Source organism: Mobula hypostoma, chromosome 2 (assembly GCF_963921235.1).
Source record: "Mobula hypostoma chromosome 2, sMobHyp1.1, whole genome shotgun sequence".
NCBI classification, from domain to species: domain Eukaryota; kingdom Metazoa; phylum Chordata; class Chondrichthyes; order Myliobatiformes; family Myliobatidae; genus Mobula; species Mobula hypostoma.
The window spans coordinates 140907360-140935263 of record NC_086098.1 but is presented as its reverse complement, the minus strand read 5'-3'; the positions used below and the strand labels follow the sequence as shown (position 1 = coordinate 140935263).

The 27904-nt window shown below is 42.8% G+C and overlaps 1 protein-coding gene across 2 annotated transcripts in view; it reads right to left on the bottom strand.

Moving 5' to 3' along the window:
• scml4 (Scm polycomb group protein like 4) overlaps positions 1 to 3052 on the bottom strand; it is a 91328-nt gene extending 88276 nt beyond the window's left edge. The window contains exons 1-3 of one of the 2 annotated variants that reach the window (XM_063040808.1): positions 2992 to 3052; positions 2244 to 2496; positions 1643 to 1876 (exon numbers count right to left, since the gene is read on the bottom strand). In XM_063040808.1, the coding sequence (XP_062896878.1) occupies positions 1643 to 1834 (192 nt within the window). In that variant the 5' untranslated portion in view covers positions 1835 to 1876; positions 2244 to 2496; positions 2992 to 3052. Of the gene's footprint in view, positions 1 to 1642; positions 1877 to 2243; positions 2497 to 2533; positions 2602 to 2991 lie in introns of those variants that run through there. The other variant, XM_063040809.1, reaches the window with a different exon arrangement.
• Between the last annotated feature and the right edge of the window lie 24852 nt (positions 3053 to 27904).

Here is a 27904-nt window from a genome sequence, read left to right as displayed (position 1 = left end):
TGTTCTACTGCCCTCCCAGTGTTTGCTCCCAATGAAGCAATCAAACTAATTACTCAGCACAGAATACCATAGGCAGCTGATATCAAACCACCCATTTAACGTGAGTGCCCAAAGAGGAACTTCAAGCCTTACAAGAACACTCCTGCACGAGTTCCACGTGAGTCAGTCTATAAATACAAGATAGACGGCTGTTGGCATGGATGGGTAGATATCATGAGCTCCTTAATATATCAAAACATGGCCAGTTTAAACTATACAGATCTAAATCACTTTTATATAATGTTACCTCCAAGTCAATGATCTGTGTTTAAAAAAAAACAACGGCTGCACTGTTATCAGACTGGAGAGGCAGACTGCTTTATTATGAAATGTTACATTAATATTAACTCCCTTTACTGCCGCATTGGCTGTTAACTGTATTCTGCTTCTTGAAAAATTGTACAAAATAATTTGGCATTATCAACAAAAAAGTTAATTTTGAACCTTCAAAAAATTGGGTAATATTTGCTCAATCTTTTTTCAGATATTTCTGATAGCTTCATATTAACTATATACCCCTCTGCTTTTTTACCATTTTAAAATTTAGAAACCCGAGGAGCAGTAATAATAATACAGAACTGCTTTTTGAAACAAATCTGATCACTCTCACAATGGATTTCAATGCAGCCATCACCTTAACTTCAAGCACATTTTCTCCTTTGCTATTTGTAGAAAATTCATAAACACATTCATTATAAAGGTACTTATAAAAAACTATTCCCAAAATAATGTTTAAATAAAAGAAATATAGTCTCTTTTCTCCTTGCTCTTTAATATTAATAGTCCAGGCAACTAAATGAAATTTAAAAACCTGAGGTTTATATCTGGCACAAAGCTTTTTTTTTGGGTTGTTGCAGAAGCTGAGTAGAACAGTTAAGACTGACATTCTATGAAAATTAAATTACCCTGTTTCCTTAGTAACAAGTATGAGAAAGATCATTAATATGCACACACAGAATGGAGATAAAATATTAACAGGTTTAGCATAGTTAGTGCTCTGCCTGGCAGTCCTCAAAGTCACTGCCTTCCACAGTCTTATGTAAACTGAAGTTATTATTTAGCTCATATTATATTTGAAATTAAATCTTGAACCATTTTGGTAGGAAGCACATGGATCTAATGATCGATTTAAAACACGAGTAAGATTGCCTGTTGAATTTTTAAACAAACAATCTTAAGAACATTATTATAAAAAAAGCATTAAGTCGAAGATTCAATTCCAATTACCAACATTGTATTTCCTATAAACTCGTATCATTTGACAAGAGGCAAAACATTCAATTCGTTATAACTTAACAATATCCCCAACACAGCTTTTAAATCAACTGATCCGTGCCACGAAATATACATGTAATCCCTCGAGTAATTCACCTGATTGCTCAATGCATCTGATTTTGCCGGATCAAAAAAAAGTAATCTTCGCAAATTAAAAATAAAACTTATCCACAAAAAACGTTGCGCCTTCACACAACTGTATTTTTTGTTTTGGCTATTTGCCTCCTTAGTAGCACTTGAAACATTTCTGAGTGACTTGAAGCAATTTGCACCAAAGTGCACCCGTTCACTCCACTCAGTAGCGTGACAGGAACCCGGTCATATTTACCTTGCTTCCAGGTTTTGGTCCTCGTTTTCTGGGTATTTTCAGGGGTATAATAGCTTTCGGAGCAGCTGCAGCAACATTCTGCACGGCCAGTTTGAAAGCTGACTGAAGGAGCTCCTGTCTCCGTTTTCTTCCTGGCTTCCTCCCTCTTCGTCCGGGTGTATGTTCTGAAGCTACTTTCATTGCAGACTGCATTTCACTCTCTTCAGATCGTGGTGACGTGGGAGAAGCAATGTTCTTCAGGATAGAAATGAAACAGGTGACAAAAAAAGAGACAGAAGACTTTAAATGACAGGGGAGAAAATGGTCTAAAAATTCACTGTGAATTTCACCAATTATTTAGCAGCACATGATAGTTCTAAAGCCCATTCTTTTTGTCATTCTTCAGCGTTTGATACACTATTTTAAGCATTCTAGATACACATGCATACATAGATGTAAACCCATCTCGTAATGATGTATCCACTCGTGTGTGTCAATAAGATTTACACTTAAATTATACAAAACAGAATTAAATTTGTTTGCAAAGCCATTTTGTATTAAATCGCTCTTTCTAAATCGAGAATTACGATCATGCAGACACGCTGTCACTACATCCTATTACCTTGTTGCTAGACCTCTAAAGTAAGAGAGGCAAGAAGACACTTATTGCACGGGCACAATAAGCTGGCAAAGCCCATCTTTGCAAAGCTGCTCGTTGTAAACCAAGACTCTGGCAGGCTAGTGTTCCAGCTGCAAACATCTCATTAAACTAATGCATTCAGGGCAGAGCAGACACTCGATTTGCCATGGCTACAACAGTGAATTTCCATTACGATGACAGCTTAAACCACATCATGTCCGGAAACCAACCAACCCTGTGCTTTCAGAAGGAGAGAGAGAAAAAAAAATTACATGCACAAAATGAAGCCTAGATGCGGTATATCTTCCTTCCTCTCAATCAAGCTCAATAAGGAAATATTCTGCTGAGAGAGGAAAGAAAAATACAATTAAAATCAGCAAATAAATAAAACAGATTTAGAATATAGCTCTCCGAAATAAATCGGGTAGGTGGCGATGAATGAATACGAGCTACGATTACACTTATTTTCTGAGTGACAAGGTGCAGAAATCAAAATTATTGAGGTTTTAACCCCCCCCCCAGCTCTCTGCTATTATTACAACATTTGCTAAACTATGCTGTTTCATGGCACTTGAAGCACAATGCTTCTCAATCAGACATTTTTCTAGTGTCACACTTTCAGCTCCCCCATTTGGACCTCCTCCACTGTTTCCACGGAAACCATACTGAAAATGTCAAGTCAGCACTCCCGCGTCTGTCACTAACACAACTTGCCCTCCCGTTCACATACGGGGAACTGGGTGTGTGGCAGCGCGTTCGCCGGGGTTCGCACAACCGTGGGCAGCGCCGCGGGTTAGCCGAGTGACAAGGTTCCCCCGAAGGCTGGCAGGAAGTTGCAAGCAAAGCAGCTGCTCGCAGATGCCGGGTCAGACCATTGCATCGGAGCACCATGCTGGATCAGCCGCAGCTCCAGCAGGACGTGGGAAAAGAAAGCACAAGTGGTTACTTGATATTGCCATTGTCAACTTTAAAAGTGCCTATTTAACTAATCTAAGTATTTAGTCCACTGTCCTGTCAGGAAATCAAGTGTACCATTAAATTCTAGAATTCCATTACAAAATAAACTATGAATTAATCTGTTTGAAATATTATTCAGTTCTCCCCTTCTCCTCAATCCATCCCCAAAATTATGGCATTTAATGAACATGTTAAATCATTTATTTTTAAGTGAAGATTTACAACTATTAGACCCAGGCAAGTAGCTTAAATTAATATCTTGCTGCTGTTGAATAGTCATGTTTCAAAGAGGCATTCCAGATTTAAGTGTTAAGCGTAAGCCAACATTTCAATGTAGTGCCAGGGAGTGCCACAAGGTAGAAGGCTGCCTCCTTTCAGGTGAGATGTTGCACCCAAGCTGCCTGCTCTTTCAAGTGGATGTAAAAACTTCCCTTGCCAATAATTTATTTTGAAATCAATTCACGATTGTTGTGGGAAATTTCTCTGTACAAATTTCACTACATCATATCCTAGGTGTCTGATTTATGGGACGCCATAGTGCAAAGCTGCTATCTAGCTGCAAAGTAAATTTATTATCAAATCACATATATGTTACCATATACAAGCCTGAGATTCATTTTCTTGCTAGCTTACTCAATAACTCCACAACAGAATAGCCATAATAGAATCAATGAAAGACTGCACCAACTTGAGCGTTCAATCACTGTGAAGTTGAGTGAAGTTATCCCCTTTGATTCAAGAGCCTGATGGCTGAGGGGTAGTAACTGTTCCTGAACCTGGTGGTGTGAGTCCTGAGGCCTGATGGTAGCAGTGAGAAGAGAGCATGGCCTGGGTGGTAGCGGTTCCTGATGATGGATGCTGCTTTCCTGTGATAACAATCCATGCAGATGTGCTCAATGGTGGGGAGGGCTTTACCCGTGATGGACTGGGCCGTATCCACTACATTTTGTAGGATTTTCTGCTCAAGGTCATTGCTGTTTCCATACCAGACTGTGATGCAATAAAATTAGTTTTTATTGCAAATTACCATTTCTCATTGCAAGATATTTGAAATGTAAAAGGCCATTTTAAAGTTTTCCTGGTGTATCGTAGTGCTTTAATCCTGTTGCTGCAATGGGAAGTGCAGTAGAGATGAGGCAAACATAATAATCAACTTTGTTAAAGCAACACAGAGGCAAAGAATGAGCTGAAACAGTATAAAATGTTTAAAACCTCAGGGCCAGGGCATTAGTGGTGTTATGCTGGAAGCAACAGGTTATCTGTGAGAGCACAAGTACGTGAGAGGGCAGCAAGTGTAGCACCCAGGGCCAGAACACCGAATAAAGAGAATGCTGGGATTGAAACACACAAAAGAGTTGAAACTGAGGCAAAGGGCATTTGTAATGTGAGACCGTTCGTTCGTTCGTGCGGGGTCTCAGTCAAGAAGTAGTTTAGTCTGCAAGAGAGTGAACAAGAATGATAAGGAACTGCTCAGGCAGCAATTAGAAATCAGTCAGATAGTTCAGTGTAAATACCGGAGGGATTGGGGGTGTGGGTGGTGTTGCAAGAGAGAGGGGGAGGGAGGGGAATGAGAGAGGGGGGAGGGGGACGGGAGAGGAAGATAGATAGGGTCGAAGTCATGCTCCACACAAATGTGCAGCCATCAGGACACAGAGACACAACAAAGAGAAAAGAGACAACACCAGTCATTCAGAAGGTGAACTCGGCAAATTTAAGGAACAGACTGAAGTTACTGGTTTTGTTTAGTGTTGCTTCTTTTTATTAGATGCAATGTACTTAGTAAATCTATCGTGCTAATAACTAATACATCTGTATCCACATTGGTTTGTTCCAGACATGAACAAATCCCTTGAGTTAATTTGATTTAACCTTGAAATTAGATCAAAACAGACAAACTGGCAAACTTCTGTAGGCAGCTGATTGTAACGTGCTCCTGAAACCAATCTCATTGTTGAAGATGTTAAGGGGAGGGGAAGGCGTACAAAGCTTTGTCCCTGTATTCAGGCAAAGCTAACAAGGAGTGAGGCAAGAAGTTGACTTTGATTCCTTCCAGACATGAGCAAGTTTTTTTGTTTCTTTCTCAAGCCTGTGTGGATTTGATAGAACGTGAAGATACCAAGTTTAATTCAAACAATAAGAGCTTAGATTGGGGGAACAGTGACAAGACTGAGTTTACAAGATGAGAGAAAAGTTTCTTAAAAAGAAAAAAATTAATCCAGCAGAAATCAAAGATATCTTAAAATTGATACTGGTGAAGTATCAAGATGTCAAGGCAAACTGACAATAGTGTACTTCCACAAAAAAAAGACCATAAGATATAGGAGCAGAATTAAGCCGTTCAGCCCATCCAGTCTGCTCCACCATGGCTGATTTATTATCCCTCTCGACCCATTATCATGCTTTCTGCCCGTAACCTTTGACACCCTGAATAATCAAGAACCTATCATCTTTGCAATTGAAATATACTCAATGACTTGGTCTCTACAGCCATCTGTGCCAATGAAGTTCACAGATTCACCACCCTCTAGCTGAGGAAATTCTTCTTCATCTGTTCTAAATGGACAATTCTTTACTTGAGGTTGTGCTCTCTGATCCTAGACTCACCCACTATAGGAAACATTCTCTGTACATCTACTCTGTCTAGGCCTTTTAATGTTCGATAGCTTTCAATGAGTACTCCCTCTTTCTTCTAAACTACAGTGAGTACAGGACCAGAGCCATCAAATACATTAACCATTTCATTCCCAGAATTGTTCCCACAAACCTCCTCTGGACCCTCTTCACTACCTGCAAATCTTTTCTTAGGTAAGGAGCCCAAAACTGCACACATTACTCCAAGTATGGCCTGACCAATGCCCTATAAAGCCTCATAATTACATTCTTACTCTTATGTTCTTGCCCTGTCGAAATGAATGCTAGCAACGTATTTGCCTTCAAGTTAATCTTGAGGAGGTCCTGCACAAGAACTCTTGTAGTCTACACCCAAGTCCCTTTGCACCTCTGATTTTTGAATTTTCTTCTCATTTATAAAATAATCTATGCCCTTATCCCTTTTACCAAAGTGCATGACCGTACACTTCCCTGCACTATATTCCATCTGCCACTTCTTCGCCCATTCTCCCAGTCCGTGTGCAGACTCCATGATTCCTCAACTCTTTATATCATTGCAAACTTAGCCACAAATCCATCAATTCTGTTATCCAAATCATTGACATATAACATGAAAAGAAGCGATCCCAACCCCAACCCCTGCAGAACACTGCTAATCATCAGCAGCCGACCAGAGAAGGCCCATTCTATTCATACTCTTTACCTCCTTCCTGACAGCCAGTCTTCCATCCATGCCAGCATCTTTCCTGTAATACCATGGGTTCTTGTCCAGTTAAGCAGCCTCATGTGTGGCACCTTGTCAAAGGCCTTCTAAAATTCCAAGTAAACAACATCTGCTGACTCCTCTTTGTCTTTCCTGTCTGTACTTCCAACAGATTTGTTAGGCAGGATTTCCCCTTGTTGAGTACGACTCATTGAGTCCGGGTGACTAGTCTATAATTTTCTTACTCTGCCTCCCTTCTTCTTAAAGAGTGGAGTGGCATTTGCAATTTTCCAGTCTTCCAGAACCATTCCAGAAACTAGTGGTTCTTGAAAGATCATTCCTAATGCCTCCTCAATATCTTCAGCCACCTCTTTCAGAACCCTGGGGTGTAGACCATCTGGTCCAGATGACTTACCTACCTTCAGACCTTCCCAAGCATCTTCTCCTTAGTCATAGTGACTACACTCATTTCTGCCCCCTGACACTCTCAAATTTCTGGCATATTGTTAGTGTCTTCCACAGTGAAGACTGACTCTAAATACTTAATAGGTTTACCCGCATGACTACCTCTCCATTTCATTTTCCAGCTGTCCGATATCCATTCTCACCTCTCTTTTACTCTCTATATATCTGAAGATCTGCTGCTATCCTCTTCTATTTTATTGGCTAACTTACCTTCATATTTCATCTTTTCTCTCCTTATGTCTTTTTCAGTTGCCTTCTGTTGGTGTTTAAAAGCTTCCCAATCCTCTAACTTCTAATTTTTGCTATATTATATGCCCACTCTTTAGCTTTTATGTTGTCTTTGATTTCCCTTGTCAGCCATAGTTGCCTCATCCTCCCTTTAGAATACTTCTTCATCTTGCAGGCATTCTACAAGTTCTCTCTCTTGGGACCTAGCACCAACCTGATTTTCCCAATCTACCTACATATTGAAATCCCTCATGACTATTGTAACATTGCCGTATTGACATGCCTTTTCTATCCCCCATTGTAATTTGTAGCCCACATTCTGACTACTGCTTGGAGGCCTGCACACAGGGTCTTTTTACTCTTGCATTTTTTTAACTCTACTCACAATGATTCTACACCTTCCAGATCTATTTTACCTCTTTCTAAGGATTTGATATCTTCTTTTTTACCAACAGAGCCACCCCACCCCCTCTGCCTACCTACCTGTCCTTTCAATACAATGTTTAAATTTGGATGCTAAGCTCCTAACTATGATCGTCTTTCAACCATGACTTGGTGATGCCTACAGCATCATACCTGCCAATTTCTAACTGAGCTAGAAGATCATCTACCTTATTCTGTATACTGTGTGCATTTAAATATAACACCTTCAATCCTGCATTCATCGCCCTTTTGATTTTTCCCCCATGTTACACTTCAACTCATGTCACTGACTGCAATTTTGCCTTCTCATCTGCCTGAACTTCCTCACAGTCTCACTACATACAGTACTGCATCTTCTTGTAAACCAATTGCCTTGTACTTAGCCCTGTCACTCCGGTTCTCATCACCCTGCCAAATTAGCTTAAACCCTCCCCAACACCTCTATCAAACCTTCCCACAAGGATACTGATCCTCCTTGGGTTCAGGTGTAACCTGTTCTTTTTGTACAGATCATACCCTCCCCAGAAGTGATACCAATGGTCCAGAAATCTGAAACCCTGCCCCCTGCAACAATCCCTCAGCCATACATTCATCTGCCAAATTATCCTATTCTTGCCCTCACTGGTGTGTGACACAGGCGGCAATCCAGAGATTACTACCCTTGAGGTCCTGCTTTTCAGCTTTCTACCTAACTCCCTATATTCTCTCTTCAGGACCTCCTCTCATTTCCTACCTATGTCATTGGTACCAATGTGTACCACGACTTCTGTCTGCACACCCTCCCCCTTTAGACCTGATCCAGGAGGCCCCTGACCCTGGCACCCGGGAGGCAAAATACCATCCAGGTGTGTTTCACATCTGCACAATTTCCTGTCTGCTCTTATAACTATTGAATCTCCTCTGACCACTGCATTTCTCTTCTCGCCCATTCCCTTCACAGCCAGAGAGCCAGACTCAGTGCCAGAGACCCTGCTGCTTCCCCCAGCAGATCGTGCCCCCCCGCACAATATGCAAAGCGGTATACTTACTATTTAGAGAAACGGCCACAGAGGTTCTCTGCATTGACTGCCTTTCCCTTTCCCTCTCCTGACAGTCACCCAGCTACCTACCTCCCGCAACTAACTCCCTGTAGCTCCTATTTATTACCATTTGAGCCAAAAGTCATCAAACTGCAGCTACAATTCCTTAACATAGTCTCTAAGGAGCTGTAGCTCGATGTACTTTGTGCAGGTGTAGTTATCAGGGAGGCTGGAGATGATCCCGAGTTCTCACATAAAGAACATACCGCTAACTGAGACCCATTCTCAGCACATCAGCTTTACTTTACTTTATTGTCACCAAACAAATGATACGAGAATGTACAATCATCACAGCGATAATTGATTTTGTGCTTCACACTCCCTGGAGTATAAATCGATAGTAAATATTAAAAATTTAAATTATAATCATAAATAGAAAATAGAAAAGGGAAAGTAAGGTAGTGCAAAAAAAAACCGAGAGGCAGGTCCAGATATTTGGAGGGTACGGCCCAGATCCGGGTCAGGATCCGTTCAGCAGTCTTATCACAGTTGGAAAGAAGCTGTTCCCAAATCTGGCCGTACGGGTCTTCAAGCTATGTACTGATAGACAAAGAAGGACAGCATAGAAACTTACTTTGGACCTCCGCCTGTGCTTACCCAAGCCTGTTCTTGCTGAAGCCTGTTGATCCAATTCCTCCCACTCTAACAATGGCCCACTCCAAAAATGGCTGCTCCGCTTACACCACCCTCCTTTTTGTTGGCTCAAATAAAACCCACTCCCAATGAGACTTGTTCTTTTTAAATGGACTCCAGCTTGCAATGATCTTTCTTCCCTCCCCTCCCCTCCCCCTCTCCCCTCCCTCCCTCACACACACACTACTTCAAATTAAAAAGGGAAGTAAATTGGAGAGAGCTACACAAATGATCACACACGCACAATTTTAAAATGTGACCAAGACATTTTAAAATGGGAGGACAGGTTAATTTATCCAATTAAATAAAGAGAAAGCACATGGGAATTATGGACAACAATGTGTCCGAGCCAGTTCCCACCACACTGCCATTACTTTCTTGGGAGTACAATCTGCTGGAAGAACTCAGTGGTGTTTTCAATGTAAACCTGCTTACAAGGTTCAAAGTAAATTTATTATCAAAGTACATTTACAGTATGTCACCATATACTACCCTGAGATTCATTTTCTTGTGGGCTGTGGGCATTCACTGTAAATATAAAGAAACACAATAGAATCAATGAAAAACTGCACACAAGACAAACCACCAATGTACCAAAGACAACAAGCTGTGGAAATACAAAAAGAATAGAAAAAAGTAGTAATATGAAATAGTAAATAGATAGACAAATAAGCAATAAATATTGAGAACATGAGATGAAGAGTACTTGAAAGTGAAACTATAAGTTGTGGGAGCAGTTCAGTGCTGGGGTGTGTAATGTTGAGTTTTAGAGCCTGATGGCTGAGGGGTAATGACTGTTGCTGAACCTGGTGGTGTGGATCTTGAGGCTCCTATATCTTTTTCCTGATGGCAGCAGCGAGAAGCACACACACTGATTTTACACCATACTTCCAATGGAATGGAAACATCTTGAGAAATTTCAATAACAAGGCAAAACAGTGGGAGTGCTAAATCCAGAAGAAAAAAACATTAGTTAACACCAAGATGTATCCATGGCTATCACAAGGACATACTTAATGTGCTGAGACAAAGGGAGGTTTATTTTCCCCCATAGTATTAAGAGGTTGCTCAAAATTACAGGAAAGAAACCTATTTCCCTCTATTATTAGTAAATAAAAACAAAAGGACAAAGAGATTTTTTAATATAAAAATGAAGATCAGATGGTACTAAACGTGCTCTAGCTGAAACAAGAATGGAAGTAGTCCTTCTAAGTTTTTAATATTAAATTGCACAAACAATTGGAACACTAAAATATAAGCTGGTATAGTTACAATGACTTCCTTTGGTCCCGGAAAATTCCATGATTGCCAAATAACCAAAAATTCATGTTAAAGAATACAGGTTATTTTTATTTCTATCACATCAACCTGGAATTTAATCTATAAAAAATTAGATCTATTGCTAGGGAATTTTTTTAATGAAAATTGTGAAAGAAAAATTATCAATTGCTATGCTACAAATGTTTGAGAGTAAATTATGTTCATGATACAATATTATGTGCTTTTGCTAAATTGGTTTATATATTTTACAACTGTAAAAGGAGTGATACCATTTAAAGGAAAATATGGTAAAGATCTGTCCTATCATAGTTTTTGCAATTAGTGCTGTTAGTTCTTGCGTGGTGGGGTGGAGACACAACTCTACCAAAGGAGGTGTAAGGCACTCCTTTCCTCTGCTAGCCTGCAGGTCACCCTTGTGCAAGGTGTAGCACCTGCTTAGCCCCATGATCAGGGTCACAGGAAGCCATGGGAGCGGGTGGTGGATGGTCATATGAGCAGCTGGTGCATATGACAAGTCCTGGTTATGTGATCACTGATGCCAGGCAGACAGTCTCTAAAGAGTATTGATAATGGCTGGGGTCACCCGTCTTGTAAAGACACTGCCCAGAAGAAGGCAATGGCAAACCACTTCTGTAGAATTTGCCAAGAACAATCATGATTATGGAGAGATCATGATCGCCCTCATCATACAACACGGCAGACATCTCATCACCAGTTGAGGTGACATTCTCAGTGCACAGTTGTTGGTGTTTCTCTCTGGGAATGCTCACGTTTATATGGCCCCTCGTTTGCTTACCTGGTCCTGATTGGCTACCCCTTCAGTTCACCTTTGGTTTATATTGGCTCATGTTTCTTTGGCTCTTAGGGGTTCGTAGGTGACGTCTATTTTGATATGTTTGTTTACGGAGTTATCAGAAGAGAATCATCCTTCTAAAAATTCTCATGCCTGGTTCATATTTGCCTGTGCCAGAACCTCTGCAGTGTCCCAGTTAAAGTGGTGTCCTTCAGACCAAGAGGGACACCACTTTAACTGGGACACCATGGAGGTTCTGACACAGGCAAACACTACGTCAGCAAACTAATTGCCAAGCTCGGCAATCACCGCAACATCAAACTGAATGGAATAGAAGAATAAAGGGATAAAGGAGAAAAAAAATTATTAAATGCAGACATACCGATAACCAAATCAACAACCAGTCTGAAGAAAACACAGCTGCTTGATTTTAGGAGAAAAGTATTTTAAATGTAGTGAAGTTAAGGCAAAAATTGCTTTAGGCAGTAGTAGAGCTAGAGACATAGAGACAGAGAGATACAGCATGAAAACATACTCATTGGCCCCCCATGTCTGATGTACTGATCAGCCTAAAAAGAAGAAAGGGATTGAGATTTTAAGAGGCTGTTTCCTCTATTTGTACAGGTGACTTAGAATAGGGGTTCAGACAGTTAGGATTTGAGGAGAAATCTGTTATCACATAATGTGACAAATTCTACCCTTCCTAGGGCCGTGGATGCTCAGAGATTAAACAAGTGCAAGGCTGGCATGGATAGATTTTTGGATATCAGGATATGAGAATCTGGCAGAAAATGGACTCAAAGGTATAGGGTCAGGCTTGATCTTGTTCAGCGATGGAGAAAGTTCGAGTATTTCCCACTTCATTAAAGCACTGATATGAGGTTAGTCGAATATCATTCTATTTTGTAAAAGACAGATTCAAATGTGTTTATTTTAATGCTAAGAACACTGAAATAAGGGCAATGAACTTCGAGCAGGGATCATTCCCTGCAACTTTAATGATGTGGCCTCTGCAAGGATTTGGTTAAGAGAGGGACAGGAATGGATGTTTAAAGTTCCAGGGTTTTGATGCTTTAGAAATGATAGAGACAGTGCTTATGGGGTTTTGTAGCACGATTAATTAGGGACAACATCGCAGCTGCACAGAGTGCAAGTAAACAATTAGGGTGCAAGATCATAATGAGTTAGATTGTGAGGTCACCAGTTCATCAGAACATACTAAGGAACCATTCAATAGCCTTAAAGGGGGATTAGTCTCAGACAGAGACTTGCTTAGATGCCGTATAACCTTCTAGACCTTCCCAATCCATGTACCTTTCCAATTGTCTTTTAAAAGTTGTTATTGTACCTGCTTCAAACCACTTCCTCTAGCATAGTTACCGCCCTTCATATATAAAAAAAAGATGCCCCTCAGGTTCATCTTAAATCTTCCACCTCTCACTTTAAACCTATGCCCTCTCATTCTTGATACCCCCAACTCTGGGAAGAAGACTATTGCATTCGCTCAATGCACACAAAGTGCTGGAGGAGCTCAGCAGGTCAGGCAGCATCAATGGATGGGAATAAACAGTTGACGTTTTGGGCCAGGACCCTTCATCAGGACAGTATGCATTTACACTATCTAACCCTTCATGATTTTATAGATCTCTATACAGTCACCCCTCAGGGCCCCACGCTCTAAGGAATAAAGTCTTAACCTATCCAGCTTCCCCCTATAACTCAGTCTCTCAAGTCCTGGCAGCAGCCTTGTAAATGTTTCCTGCACTCTTTACAGTTTAGTTAACATCTTTCTTATAAGTAGGGTGACCAAAACTGAACACTGTACTCTAAGTGCAGCCTCACCAGTGCCCGGTACAACAGCGCCATGTCTGCGGGAGGCTAATACGTCAGAGGTCTTACGCACCACCCTGTCTAATTGTGACTCCACTTTCAGGGAACAATGTATTTATACTCTATGGCCCTTCTGAAACACTCCCCTGCACACAGCCGTTCACTGTGAAAGTTCTACCTGGATTTGACATAGCAAACTGCAACATCTTGCACTTGTCTGAACTACACTCCATTTGTCATTACTTAGTTTGATTCATCATTCAGCCAAACTGATGAATGGGCAGATCACTGTTGAAATCCTAGGCTTATTACTGGAAATGAAAATATATGACAGCTTTAACAGTGAGTTGCAAAATAAATTAAGGAACAAACTATTTGAAAGCAAGATGTAACAAACAATTTGTGGAGTCACAGTAGGGGAGGGGTTTGATAAAGAAGCAAGACGTGAAAGTTCAAAGTTCAAAGTACTTTTTCTGCGAACATACTCAGCAAATCTATAGAACAGTAACTGTAAACTCTAAACTGTGCAAATGCAAATATAAATAAATAGCAATAAATAACAAGCATGAAATAACAAGATAACAGAGTCCATAGATCAGTGTAGTTATCCCCGTTTGTTCAAGAGGCTGATGGTTGAGGGGTAGTAACTGTTCATGAATCTGTCTGTGCAAATACATTTGCTGTCATCTCAAAATCCTTTTTAAGACATTAGCATTAAGGACTTAATTCAGTTTTTCTCATGTTACCCAATTGAAGCAACAGTCATTTAAAAAGCTAATATGCACAATCACCATAAGTAATAAAATTCTCCATCCTATTTGATTCAGAATATAAAAAAATAAAAAGTTTCAAATATGTTTTATCTCCCCAAGAGTTTGCTAGGTAATTCAGCGTTTCTGAACAACTCTTTGTAATCAGCTGCTACAGCTTTCTACGTCAAAGAATTCAAGCATAAGGTCTTGCTAAGACTTTTCAAAGCAGCCTTGTTCTTTAATTAAGAACTGTTACGCTGGGACATGAGTGTGTACTAATCGAGTCTATTCACGGGGCTGTCCTGGATGTTGTAAGCTAACATTCAGCAGAAGTTGTATATCTGTTTGGCGACATTTTTGCCTAGATTAACTTTGACAAAGAGAGTACAGGTGGTGAAACTGAGGCAGCAGAAATATACGAAGCAGTCATCAGAATCAGGTTTAATATCACTGGCATATGTCGTGTCATACTACCACTCCCTTCTATTCTTATCCTAAAACACACAAGGGAAAGATTGATTTGCCTGTCCAAGTATCCGTTAAAGGTCAAAGACAAACTTCATACTGCAATTGGAGAGGGAGAGGCATAAATCAGATGTATCAGTATCGCAATGGAATAAAGGGAATTACAGAGGCATGAGAGAGGAGCTTGCCCAGGTGGATTGGAGGAAGGTAATGGCAGAGCAGAGGTGGAGGAAGTTTCTGGGAATAGTTCACAAGGTGCAGGATAGATATGTCCCACAGAGGAAGAAGTTCCCAAATGGCAGAGGTAGGCAAACGTGGCTGACAAAGAAGTTAAAGACTGTATAAGTCTTTAAGGGCATACAAGGAGGCAAAAGTGAGCGGGAAGTTGGATAATTGGGAAGCTTTTAAAATCCAACAAAAGGCAACTAAAAAAAAGCTGTAAAAAGGGAAAAGATGAAATATGAGAGTGAACTAGCTAATAATATAAAGCAGGATACCAAAAATTTTTCAGTTATGTGAAGAGTAAAAGGGAAGTGAGAGTTGATATCAGACCACTGGAAAATGATGCTGGTGAGGTAGTAATGGGGGACAAAGAAATGGCAGATGAACTTCATGAGTACTTTGTGTCCGTCTTCACTGTGGAAGACACTAGCAGTGTGCCAGAGGTCCGTGAGTGTCAGGGAGCAGGAGTGAGTGCCATTGCTATTGAAAAGGAGAAAATGCTAGGCAAACTCAAAGGTCTTAAGGTGGATAAGTTACCTGGACCAGATGGACTACATCCCAGAGTCCTGAGACAGGTTACTGAAGAGATAGCAGGTGCATTTGGTTATGATCTATCAAGAATCACTTGGTTCTGGCATGGTCCCGGAGGACTGGAAGATTGCAAATGTCACTCCACTCTTTAAGAAAGAAGGAAGGCAAAAGACATGTTGGGAAAGCGTGGGAGTCCATTATTAAAGATGACGTTTCAAGGTACTTGGAGATGAATGATAAAATAAGTCAAAGCCAGCATGGTTTCTATAAAGAAAAACCTCCCCTGACAAATCTGTAAGAGTTCTTCGAAGAAGTAACAAGCAGGGTGGATAAAGGAGAGGTAGTGAATGTCATTTACTTGGATTTTCAGAAGGCATTTGATAAGGTGCCACACATGAGGCTGCTTAACAAGATAAAATCCTATAGCATTACAGGAAAGATACTGGCATGGATAAAGGAATGGCTGACAGGCAGGTTGGTTGGTTGCTGGTGACTAGTGGTGTTTCTCAGGGGTCAGTATTGGGACGGCCACTTTTCACATTGTTTGTCACTGATCTGGATAATGGAATTGATGGCTTTGTGGCAAAGTTTGCAGACAGTACAAAGATAGGTGAAGGGGTAGGAAGTGCTGAGGAAGAAATGCAATTGCAGCAGGACTTAGACAAATTGAAAAACAGGTGGGAGGAGAGAGAGCAGCGCGCCGCGTGCGCGCAGCCCTCCGGTGAAAAATGATATTGTATCCGTTAAATAGGGGCCATGGACAATTCTGATTTGATGGAGGCGGACATGAAAGCACAGAGGAACATCTGGAGAAATTTCTGAAATGCCAGTTCGCTGCTGTTGTTACTGCACGATCGGGAATCTTTCGGAGGGAAGGCCTCAAAATCCCTGGCTTTGCCTGCTGTTGGTGACCGAGATTGAGGTCAAACCGTTCGGTTAGAGATGGCGCTCAGTACTCGGTGTCAGAGAGCTGATCGGAGGCTCTAAGTTTTCGGATGACTCAGAGTCAGACTGTGGTCGGGTATGGCAAGGAGAGTTTTTCGTCCTTCTCCCGTCTGCGTGAGATGTGGGACATTTGAGAAACTTTGAACTTTTTACTGTGCTCATGGACTGTTCTTCATCAAGTTACGGTATTGTTGCACTGTTGTAACTATATGTTATAATTATGTGGTTTTGTTAGTTTTTTTCAGTCTTGGTCTGTCCTGTGTTTTGTGATATCACACTGGAGGAAATATTGTATCATTTCTTAATGCGTGCATTACTAAATGACAATAAAAGAGGACTGCATGTCTTCATAATCTAAATTGGAAGAATGGGCAAAAAAGTGGCAGATGGATACAGTGCTGGAAAATGTACAATAATGCATTTTTGTAAAAGGAACAATAGTGCAAGAGGGGAGAAGGTTCAAACATCAGAGGTGCAGAGGGACTTAGGAGTCCTCGTGAATTGAATTGAATTGACTTTATTACTTACATCCTTCATATACATGAATAAAAATCTTTACGTTACGTCTCTGTCTAAATGTGCAATGTGCAATTATAGTAATTTATAATAAATAGTATGTGCAATGGGACAGTCAATATAACATAGAAATACAGTTGTGTCAGCATGAATTAATCAGTCTGATGGCCTGGTGGCAGAAGCTGTCCCAGAGCCTGTTGGTCCTGACTATTATGCTGCGGTACCGGTTCCCGGATGGTAGCAGCTGGAACAGTTTGTGGTTGGGGTGACTCAGGTCCCCAATGATCCTTTGGGCCGTTTTTACACACCTGTCTTTGTAAATATCCTGAATAGTGGGAAGTTCACATCCACAGATGAGCTGGGCTGTCTACACCACTCTCTGCAGAGTCCTGCGATTGAGGGAAGTACAGTTCCCATACCAGGCAGTGTGCAAGACTCTTAGAAGGTTAGTTTACAGGTTGAGTCTGTGGTAAAGAAGGCTAATGCAATGTTGGTATTTATTTCAAGGGGAGTAGAATATAAAACCAAGGAGATAATGCTGGGCCTTTATAAGACACTAGTCAGTCTGCACTTGGAGTATTGTCAACAGTTTTGGGCCCCATATCTCAGAAATGATGTGTTGTCATTGAACAGAGTCCAGAAGAGGTTCATGAGTATAATTCCAGGAATGAAGGGAATATGAGGATCATTTGGCAGCTTTGGTCTGGTGGGGGTATCCAGAACAGAGCCTCAAAATTGAAGAGTGACCTTTTAGAACAGTCGTAAGGAGGAATTTTTTTTAGCCAGAGAACGGTGAATCTGTGGAACGCTCTGACACAGACTGCGGTGGAGGCCAAGTCATTGGGTGACTTTGAGGCAGAAGTTGATCATTTCCTGATCGGTCGGGACACCAAAGGATATGGCGAGAAGGCAGGTGTATGGGGTTAAGTGGGATCCAGGATCAGCCATGATGGAATGGTGGCATAGACTTGATGGGCTGAATGGCCTAATTCTGCTCCTATGTCTTATGGTCTTAAAGTTATGTAACTAAATGAGGAAGGAGGAAGTAAGCAAAATAAGTTAGCGCAACTAATAATGTACAAATATTGCTTGACCTATCAAGCGAGGCTAATCATCGTGTGGCTATATTTTTTGGAGTTCAGCAGAATGAGGAATGGCTTTACAGAGACATACAGGGTCCTGATAGGGCATGACAGAGAAGTTGTCAAGAGGTTTTTACCCATAGGAATGTCTTCAGAAAAAGGAATGCTGTTGCTGGGTGAGGGATTGATCACTTAAAGGAGGAGGTGCACACACAGTTATTTTCAGAGAGTGCAGCAGATCTCCGGAATTCTCTATCCAAGAAGGTTGTGGAGACCAGATCATTTAAAGCATTTAAGGAGGAGGTACAGTAGATACGTTTTAAAAAGAACTGAGAGCTGAGGGTTAATGGGAATTGACAAGAAGAAGAAATGAGATCAGAGTAGATCAGCAGTGAGTGATCATAACGAACCAGAACATAGGCTTCAAAAGGCTAGTGGCCTCCTACTGTTCCTGTTTGCTTGTGTTCTTAAGTTCTTGTGATTGTACAAACTAGGAAGTATCTTTTAATACTTTTATTCGTGGTGCAATCCCTTGAGAACACTTCATAGATGTTTGAGTCTTCAAAGATATGGTATATGAGGGTGGAGCCACGGCACAGTGATTCATAGGATGAAATCTGCCATCATCACCTAGTTTGGCCTATACAGTATGTGATTCCAGAGCCAGCAATGTAGCCGTCACTTAAAGGCACTGGCAAGTTCAAAGGCAATTTGGGAAGTGCAATTGAAAAGCAATTCCTATCTTCAAAGTAATGAATAACAAAATACACACAGCAGTGGCTAGGAGGTAATTCCACGCTCAGCTGGGAACAAATCGTTGTGAGCCACGTGAGTGAGTTGAAACTATAGTTGCAGAAAGGAGACGCGAGAGGTAGAAGATGCCGGAGTCTGGAGCAGTAAACAATCCGCTGGGGAGGGAGGAAATTACAAGTAATTCCTTTGCCCCCCCCCCCCACAGATGCTGCACAACCCACTGGGTTCCTCCACCAGATTGTTTATAACACCAGAGACTGATAAACAGAGCATTAAAAGAGGTGAACAGAGAGCACAGTGTTGCAATTGCACATTGCCTGTGACTACAGCAAGTGGTCTTGGAATAGGAGCAGCGGTAAACTGTGGCGGGCCAGACTGATGCTGCCACACAAGACGGGGGCGGGGGGGCACAGTGGTGCAGTGGTTAGCACAACACTTCACAGTGCAGGCGACCGGGGTTCAATTCCCGCCACTACCTTGCAAAGCGTTTGTATGTTCTCCCCGTGACCGCGGGTGTTCCCTCCAGGTGCTCCAGTTTCTCCCCACAGCCCAAAGGTGAATTGATTGGTCAGCTAATTGGTCGTTCTAAATTGTCCCATGATTAGGCTAGTGTTAAATTGGGGGATTGCTGGGTGACACGACTCGAAGGGCCCATCCACTCTGTATGATAGATAGATAGATAAATTAGATAGATAAGATAGACAGATTAGATAGATAAACAGACAGCAACAGAGCAGTCACTGGAATTCAGACCAGGGCAATGACCATCTCATTAACAGTTCTACTCTGTGCTCACTTTCTAATAAAGTCATCTGAACTCTTTTTTAAATGGCTGGTTAATGCCACCTCAGAATATTCATACCTATAATCTACTTGCAGACAAATAATCATTTCTTTTATACACTAAATCGCAACTGTTCATGAAATTCTTCACATTCAAATTTTGTGGGTGCATCCTCCTGATGGCCTCTGAGACTGAAATCACAGGGTCATCAGGGGCTGTGGGAGTTCTTGAAGGTGCCTCCATGGTTTGATGGTCACAGTAAGCATAAGAGGCATTGAGCTCGTCTGGGAGCGAAGCCTTGCTGTCACCTATGTCACCTGGTTCCGCTTTGTAGGAGGTGATAGTATTCAAGCCCAGCCAGAGTTGTCGAGCATCTTTCAGGGATCAGGTTTGGCCTGGAATTGCCTCTTCACACATGAGATGGCTTCCCAAAGGTCGTACCTGGAACTGTTGTATTTAACTTGGTCACCAGACCTAAATGCCACTGATCTGGCCCTCAGCAGATTGCAGATCTGATGATTCATCCAGGGCTTCTGCTTAGGGAAGACTCTGTATGATTTTGTGAGAGTGTATTTGTCTCTGACTGTTTTTATAAAGTCCATGACAACGGTGATGTATTCGTTCAGATCCTTTGATTAGTCCTTGAACACAGCCCAGTCTACAAACTTGAAGCAATCTGCAGCTGCGCCTCAGCCTCGAGAAAGAACAGCGTTTCCCTTTCTCCACCATGTCTCACCCACATCTCCTCCGTTTCCCAGACATCTGCCCTCACCTTATTTTCCCACCGCCTTTACAGGGAGAGAGTTCCTCTTTGTCCTCACCTACCAGCCCATGAGCCTCCATATCCGCCACCTTCAATGGGATCCTACCACCAATGACTTCTTTACCTCACCCCTCCCCAGTCTCTGCTTTTCACTTTCTGTGATTCCCTTGTCCACTTGTCCTTTCCCACTGATCTCCCACCCGGCAGTTATCCCTGCAAGCGGATGAAGTACTACACCTGCCCCTCCACCTTCTCTCTCACCTCCATTCAGTGCCCCAAACAGTCCTTCCAGGTGAGGCAACACTTCACCTACAAATCTGTTGGGGTTGTCTATGGCATCAGGTGCTCCCAGTGTGTCCCCCTCTACATCGGTGAGACCCGTCGTAGATTGCTTTGTCGAACACCTTTGCTCCTTCCATAACAAGTAGGAGTTTCCTGTGGTCAATTATTTCAATTCCAATCCCCATTCCGAATTAACAGTCCATGACCTCCTTTATTACCGCGATCAGGCAACTCCCAGGTTGAAGGAGCAATACCTCATATTCCATCTGGGTAGCCTCCAACCTGATGGCATGAACATCGATTTCTCTAACTTCTGGTAATTTTCCCCCTCCCTTTTTCTCTTCTTCCATTCCTCACTCTGGTTCTCCTCTTACCTCTTCTCTTCTCCTCTTACCTCTTCTCTTCTCCTCATCTTCCCACCAACTCCCCCAGATGCCCCTCCTCCTTCCCTTTCTCCCATGGCCCACACTCCTCTCCTATTAGATTCCCTCTTCTCCAGCCCTTTACCTTTTCCACCCATCACCTCCCAGCTTCTCACTTCTTCTCCCTACCCCACCCACCTACCTCCCTCCTCACCTGGCTTTTCTCCCCTCCTTGATGAAGGGTCTTGGCTTGAAAATTGACTTCTTTCCGTAGATACTGCCTGACTTGCTGTGATAGAGTGAGAGAGTGAAAGTGAGTGAGGGAGTGAGAGAGTGAGAGAGAGAGTGAGGAGAGTGAAAGAGAGTGAGAGAGAGTGAGAGAGTGAGAGAGAGTAGAGAGAGAGTGAGAGTGAGAGAGAGTGAGAGAGAGAGTGAGAGAGTGAGAGTGAGAGAGAGAGTGAGAGTGAGAGTGAGAGAGTGAAGTGAAAGAGAGAGTGAGTGAGAGAGAGAGTGAGAGTGAGAGAGTGAAGTGAAAGAGAGAGTGAGAGTGAGAGAGAGTGAGAGTGAGAGAGTGTGAGAGAGAGTGAGAGTGAGAGAGAGTGAGAGTGAGAGAGAGTGAGGAAGTGAAAGAGAGTGAGAGAGTGAGAGAGAGTGAGTGAGAGTGAAGTGAAAGAGAGAGAGTGAGTGAGAGAGTGAGAGAGAGAGAGTAGAGAGAGAGTGAGAGTGAGAGAGAGTGAGAGAGTGAGAGAGAGTGAGTGAGAGAGTGAGTGAGAGAGTGAGTGAGAGTGAAGTGAAAGAGAGAGAGTGAGAGTGAGAGAGGTAGAGAGAGAGAGTGAGAGAGAGAGAGTGAGAGAGAGTGAGAGTGAGAGTGAAGTGAAAGAGAGAGTGAGAGAGTAGAGAGAGAGAGTGAGAGAGTGAGAGAGTGAGAGAGAGAGAGTGAGAGTGAGAGAGTGAGTGAGAGAGAGAGTGAAAGAGTGAAGTGAAAGAGAGTGAGAGTGAGAGAGTGAAGTGAAAGAGTGAGAGAGAGTGAGAAAGAGAGAGAGAGAGAGAGAGAGAGAGAGAGAGACTCTGACTGTCTATCTGTATGGATTTCCAGCATATGCAGAATCTCTAGTGCTTCTGAAATGAACAAACTGATCAACACAATGTCTTCCATTACAAAGCTGCTCTGTTAAGTCCTCACGCTCAGATGGGATGGATGTTACACTAGATCCTGTTCTCCCCTTACCCAACTCTCGGCTGCCTTTTCCTCCAATCATCCATTGCTTCACCTTGTACTTCTGTATTTCCCTGTCACAAGCCTGTTCTCTCATACCGTTTAATTTGTGCACCACAGTTCTGTGGTGACTCTTCCCTTGAGAGAGACACCGCCTGCCCCTTGACCTGTCAGACCCGCAGATGCAACATTGCGAAAACAACAATTCCACCACTGTCTGTACATTCAGTTTCTACGTTTTCCCCATGACCATGTGGGGCTCCTCCCACATTGCAAAGGTGGACAGGTTAATTGGTCACGTGGGTGTAACTGGACGACGTGGGCTCGTTGGGCAGGGGGGGTCTATTACCACGTTGTATCTCTACCATAAATAAAAGCATGTATTCTGTAAAGACTGTGCAGTTAACCAGGTTGCAATTGGAAATTCATTTGTTACTGTTACAGGAATTTCATGAACCATTTTGGCAAATAAAATAAGACAAAAACACACTGAACGTGGAATTTACATTTCCATGCTACCCAGACAGATCGTTCCGTACATAATTACACCGAGGTAGTGCAAAAGGAAAAGAAAGAGATTGCAGGTATAATGCAAACATGAGGAATTCTGCAGATGCTGGAAATTCAAGCAACACACATAGAAGTTGCTGGTGAACGCAGCAGGCCAGGCAGCATCTCTAGGAAGAGGTACAGTCGACGTATGTCCATAGTTGGACCAGGATAAATATTTGGAGAAATTTACACCTAGGAACTTGAAGCTTTCAACTGTATCCACCTCCATTGACAGAGTGTATACTCCACCCTGCTACATAAACTCCCGCAGAATGGTTCATCTACTTAAACAGATTCAGTTGGCTATTTTCCTAGAAGGTTACAGACTTCACTGCCACAGTAACAAACTTCTCATCAGTTAATCAGGCTATGTCATTAAATGCACTTTCCTTCTCCCTTTTCCTTCTCCCTAGGCCTCCTGTCCCATGATCCTCTCATATCCCTTTTGCCTATCACCTGTCCAGCTCTTGGCTCCATTCCTCCCCCTCCTGTCTTCTCCTATCATTTTGGATCTCCCCCTCCCCCTCCCACTTTCAAATCCTTACTAGCTCTTCTTTCAGTTAGTCCTGACGAAGGGTCTCAGCCTGAGACGTCGACTGTACCTCTTCCTAGAGATGCTGCCTGGCCTGCTGCGTTCACCAGCAACTTTTATGTGTGTTGCTTGCAGGTATAATGTTACAGTTACAGAGCAAATTGCAAAGCAGGTAGACAATAGAAGTGAAGGGACCAAAGTAAATTTATTATCAAACTACGTTAATGTCACCAATTATTAACCCGAGATCCAAGACTGCGAGATTAAGAGTTTATCATGTAGGAAGTCCATTCAGGTATCTAATAACACCGGGGTAGAAGTTGTCCTTGTGCCTGATGATATGTGTTCTCCTATGAGAGGTGTAGACAGAGTCAATGGAGGAGAGGCTGGCTTTCAGGAGAGAAGGGGCTGAGTTTTACTACTCACTGCTATGTTTTGCGATCTTGGGCGGAGCAGTTGCCATACTGAACTGCGATAATCCAGATAGGATGCTTTCTTATGACCCAGTCTGTATTGGTGGAGGGTCATGTAGGACATGTTGAATTGCCTTAACCTTCTGAGGAAGTAAAGGCTTCGGTGTGCTTTCTTGACCACATCTCCATGGTTGGACCAGGATAAATATTTGGAGAAATTTATACCTAGGAACTTGAAGCTTTCAACCGTATCCACCTCCATTGACAGAGTGTATACTCCACCCCGCTACATAAACTCCCGCAGAATGGTTTTCATCTACCTAAACAGATTCAGTTGGCTATTTTCCTAGAAGGTTACAGACTCCACTGCCACAGTAGCAAACTTCTCATCAGTTAATCAGGCTATGTCATTAAATGCATTAGCAATGCCTAACGGTTATTAAAGCTACTTTGTGACTGGTTTTTTGCTGTCATATTCAGTAACAAGGTCATGTTACATGAATCTGGCCCCAGCAGTGATAAGTGTAGCTACTGTTTTGATTGTGTGCTTTTAATCTCTGTGACTAGAGAGCCATTTTCAAACCAGTGCAAACATGACCCTCATCACTAAGAATATCTTTAGGCGTTTTCTTTTTGAAATAATAAAACCCAAAGTAATAACATTATTTTTTAAATGGGGGCCTCCAGTATACCATAATTCAATGCTCATACTGATTCCAATTTTATTTGCTGTGAAAGTTGAAAAGAGTGAGAGGAGATGTGGCCGAGGTTAAAGATGGCTATATACCTTTATTTGCTCTTCTTCAAGGTTTACATATGCTTTTTTTTAAGTTAAGCTATTAGATAAAGGTTAAGACAAAGTAGATGATAAGGAGCACGAGGTCTGACTGGCCATACACTGTTCTTGCCGCTACCACTGGGCAGGATGTACGGAAACCTTAGGCCCCACACCACCAGGTTCAGGAACAGTTGTTAAGCCACAGCCTGGAACCAGCACCTGAGTGGTGTGGGTTCTCCTGAAGTCAATAATCATCTCCTGAGTCTTGTTGACATTGAGGGAGAGGTTATTTTGTCTGGCTCCGGGCCTCGAGCTCTTCGACCTCCTTTCCGTGGGCTGCTTCATCGAGGCTGGCGATGACCGTCGTGTCACCGGGGAACTTGACGATGTGATTATTCAGTGTTTGGCCGTGTGGGCAGAGTGCACAGCAGTGGGCTCCGCACACAGCCCTGGGGTGCACCCATGCTGAGTGAGGGAGCAGCACTTGTGCATCCCGACTGTCTGAGGTCTGCTGATTAGGGAGTCCAACAGTTGCACGAGGAGTGGGAGTTTGTTCACCAGGGTCTGTGGGACAAGAGCGTTGAATTCCCAAATGAAATCCAGAAACAGCATTCTGACATAAATCACATCAGCATCTGCCCTACCCACCCTATTCATAATCTCATACATTTCATTGAGATCACTTCTCTTCTAAACTCCATTGAATCCAGGCCAATCCCACTCAACCTCTCTTGATTGTGCAACACCCTCATCACATACAAATACATATTCCTTAGCAACACACAGACACACACACACACACACACACACAATGCCGGTCAGGGCACACCTATGGAAATTCATGAACAGTCAATGTTTCTGGCCGAGACCCTTCTTTAGGACTGAGAAGGAAGGGGAAGATGGCAGAATGAAAAGGTGGGGAGGGAGGGGGAGGAAGAGGCTAGCTGAAAGGTGATAGGTAAAGCCTTAGGCCTGGAGAGGATGAAAGCTACCCACAGTTCTCCAGATGTTGTTTCACTAAATATGTAATTAAATTAACTTTGCCTTCCCCTTGAGCAATCCAGTGCAACTTTATAATAATAATGATCTTTCCAGTTGTTTCTTTACCTTATTCTATTTCCCACAAATTTTTTTCCATAAATTCTGCCATTTTCCCACACTCCACACTAACAATCACCCTTTTCTCCAAACACTTAAACTGTCTGTATTCTTTGCGGGCTCTTTCAGGTCTTCCCACATTACTCTCTGCTCAGTAAGTGCTTTCTTCACTCTGTCAATTTATTAAATTCTTCCATATAAAATAAGAACAATTTATGGTTACCTGTTGATTCCTGCAGCGCCTGAATCACCACAATGTGCCAAACTAGGGAAGAACAGTTTAATCCTGCTCTCTATTTCCTGACACTGACTCAGAATCATATAGCACAGAACAAGACCTGTTTGACCCAGCTTGTCAATGCTGACTGTGCTGCCTTTCCACACCAATCCCACTTTTTCTCATTAGGGCTGCATTCCCCTGTGCTGTTCCTATCCTATCCTCGTCCTGTCTTGTTCCCTGCCAGTCCTCTATCCCTTGCAAAATGTTACTGTAACTCTATGAACCCTTTAAACAACTTTTGCATGTCTTTTGAAAAGTCCACTGGTTCACTAATGACCTTCCTATTTACACTACCCAAAATTACATGCGATTTGCCTACCCTTCCCTAAATCATGGACATACTGTCCCAAGGTTGTCAAGCCGAGGAGTGGTAGTGGGGACAAGCTCCCACTACCTAAAAGTACTCCTCACGGCATGCACCTCAAATAGCCTCTGACAACCAAGTCCAACTCCCGGCCTTCTCGTGTGGCTTAGCCTCTAAACCCAGTGGAACTGCTTCTACTGACAGGAGAAGGGGCGAAGGCGGGTCCTGGCGCCTTAAAACCAGTGTTTCGGGTAGATAGAGCTCGTCAGCCTGGGAAGGCAGTCCATTTAAGAGAGAGAAAACTCTGATTTCAAACCTCCGCTGCCTTGCGGCCATACCCACTCGTGGGAAAGACTTCGGGAGTAAACCCTGAGGACAAATCTGGAGTTGGAGTCCCTAAGGCAGTCTGACGTTGCCTTCAACCTCATTCTGGCAACTCCTGTGACAACACCGGTGCCAAGCTGTATCGGCCCTTGCCCTTCATTTGGACAACATCGGTGTCGTGGAGCGGGGGGACTTGCAGCATGGGCAACTGCCAGTCTTCCATATAGCTTTGCCCAGGCCTGCACCCTGGAAACTTCCAGGCGCAGATCCATGGTCTTGCGAGACTAACAGATGCCACCAACTGTCTAATCAGGTGGCGTGGGAGGGTTGGAGATACGTCTCTACTAAAGGAGGTGGAAGGCACTCCTTTCCTCTGCTAGTCTGCAGGTCACCCTTGGGCAAGGTGTAGCAGCTACTTAGCCCCCCCAACCCAGATCAGGGTCACGTGAATCCATGGGAGCAGGTGGTGGATGGTCGTACGAGCTTATCACAAGTCCTGGTTATGCGATCACTGACGCCAGGTAGACAAGCTCTGAAGAGTATTGACAATGGCTAGGGTAAAAACACTGCCCAGAGGCGGCAATGGCAAACCACTTCGGTAGAAAGATTTGCCAAAAACATTCATGGTCATGGAAAGAGAAAGAATAAGCCAGATTAAAGACATATGATCGCCCACATCATATGACACAGCACATAATGATGATGATGACTATCTAATCCATATCATGATTTTCTAAGTTTACTTGCTACATTTAATAACAGATTCCTCCATTTTAGCTCCAGCTGATGTCAAAACTAATTTTAATTTCATCAATGAAAATCTATCCTCATTCCTTTAATTCACTGTTTTCTTTTCATTTCTTGAGGAGGAATGCTACATTTACTACCTTCCAGTTCACTGGGACTGTTCCCCCACAACAGGGAATTTTGAGGTTTACCATTACTGTAGCCGCCATGTGCTTTAGAATCCTGGAATCATGGGCTTTCAGCCACAGATCTTTTGGCTTTTAAACCCCAGAAATTCCTCCATTACTTTCTCTGTACTAACATTAATTTCTCTAAGTTTCTCACATTCATTAGTCTGTCAGCTCACCACTATTTCTGCTGTCTACTGTCTTCTACACGAAGGCAGATATTTGTTTAGTGACTGGGCCCCATAAGAGCGCTGACTTTCCACTCTCTCCTGGTTGCTAGGGGCCATCTCCAAGGGTCCTGGACTGCAGCTTCCTTCTACAGGTCTTCCCGCTCATCTGCCTGTCAATCTACACGTCAGGTGTAGGGAGGGCGTTGGAGCTGAGCCCAGACAATTAGAGTGAACTCCTGTCGTGATACATGGCAGGATCTTTGTGTCTCGGGCCCTGAAGAGTGCTATGGCTCCAGCAGACTCTTCCACAAATATTAAAGCAATTACCTCAGGACTGTTGTGGATTGCAGTGGGCTGGTGTGGAGGTGCGGGCAAAGATCAGGACACTTAAAAGTACTGACACTTTCATAGATCGGAATAACCTGATGTACCACTCGTTTAGGGACTGTGGTTGGAAACTTACTCCTGTGTTACATAATTGAGAGGTTTCAGCTTCATGATTCTGTGGTATACTGCACAGTGAGAAGCCACACAGATCAACACAAAAGTAATAATCATCAGATTATTATTAATTATTGATGTACCCAAGGAACGAAGGGCCAT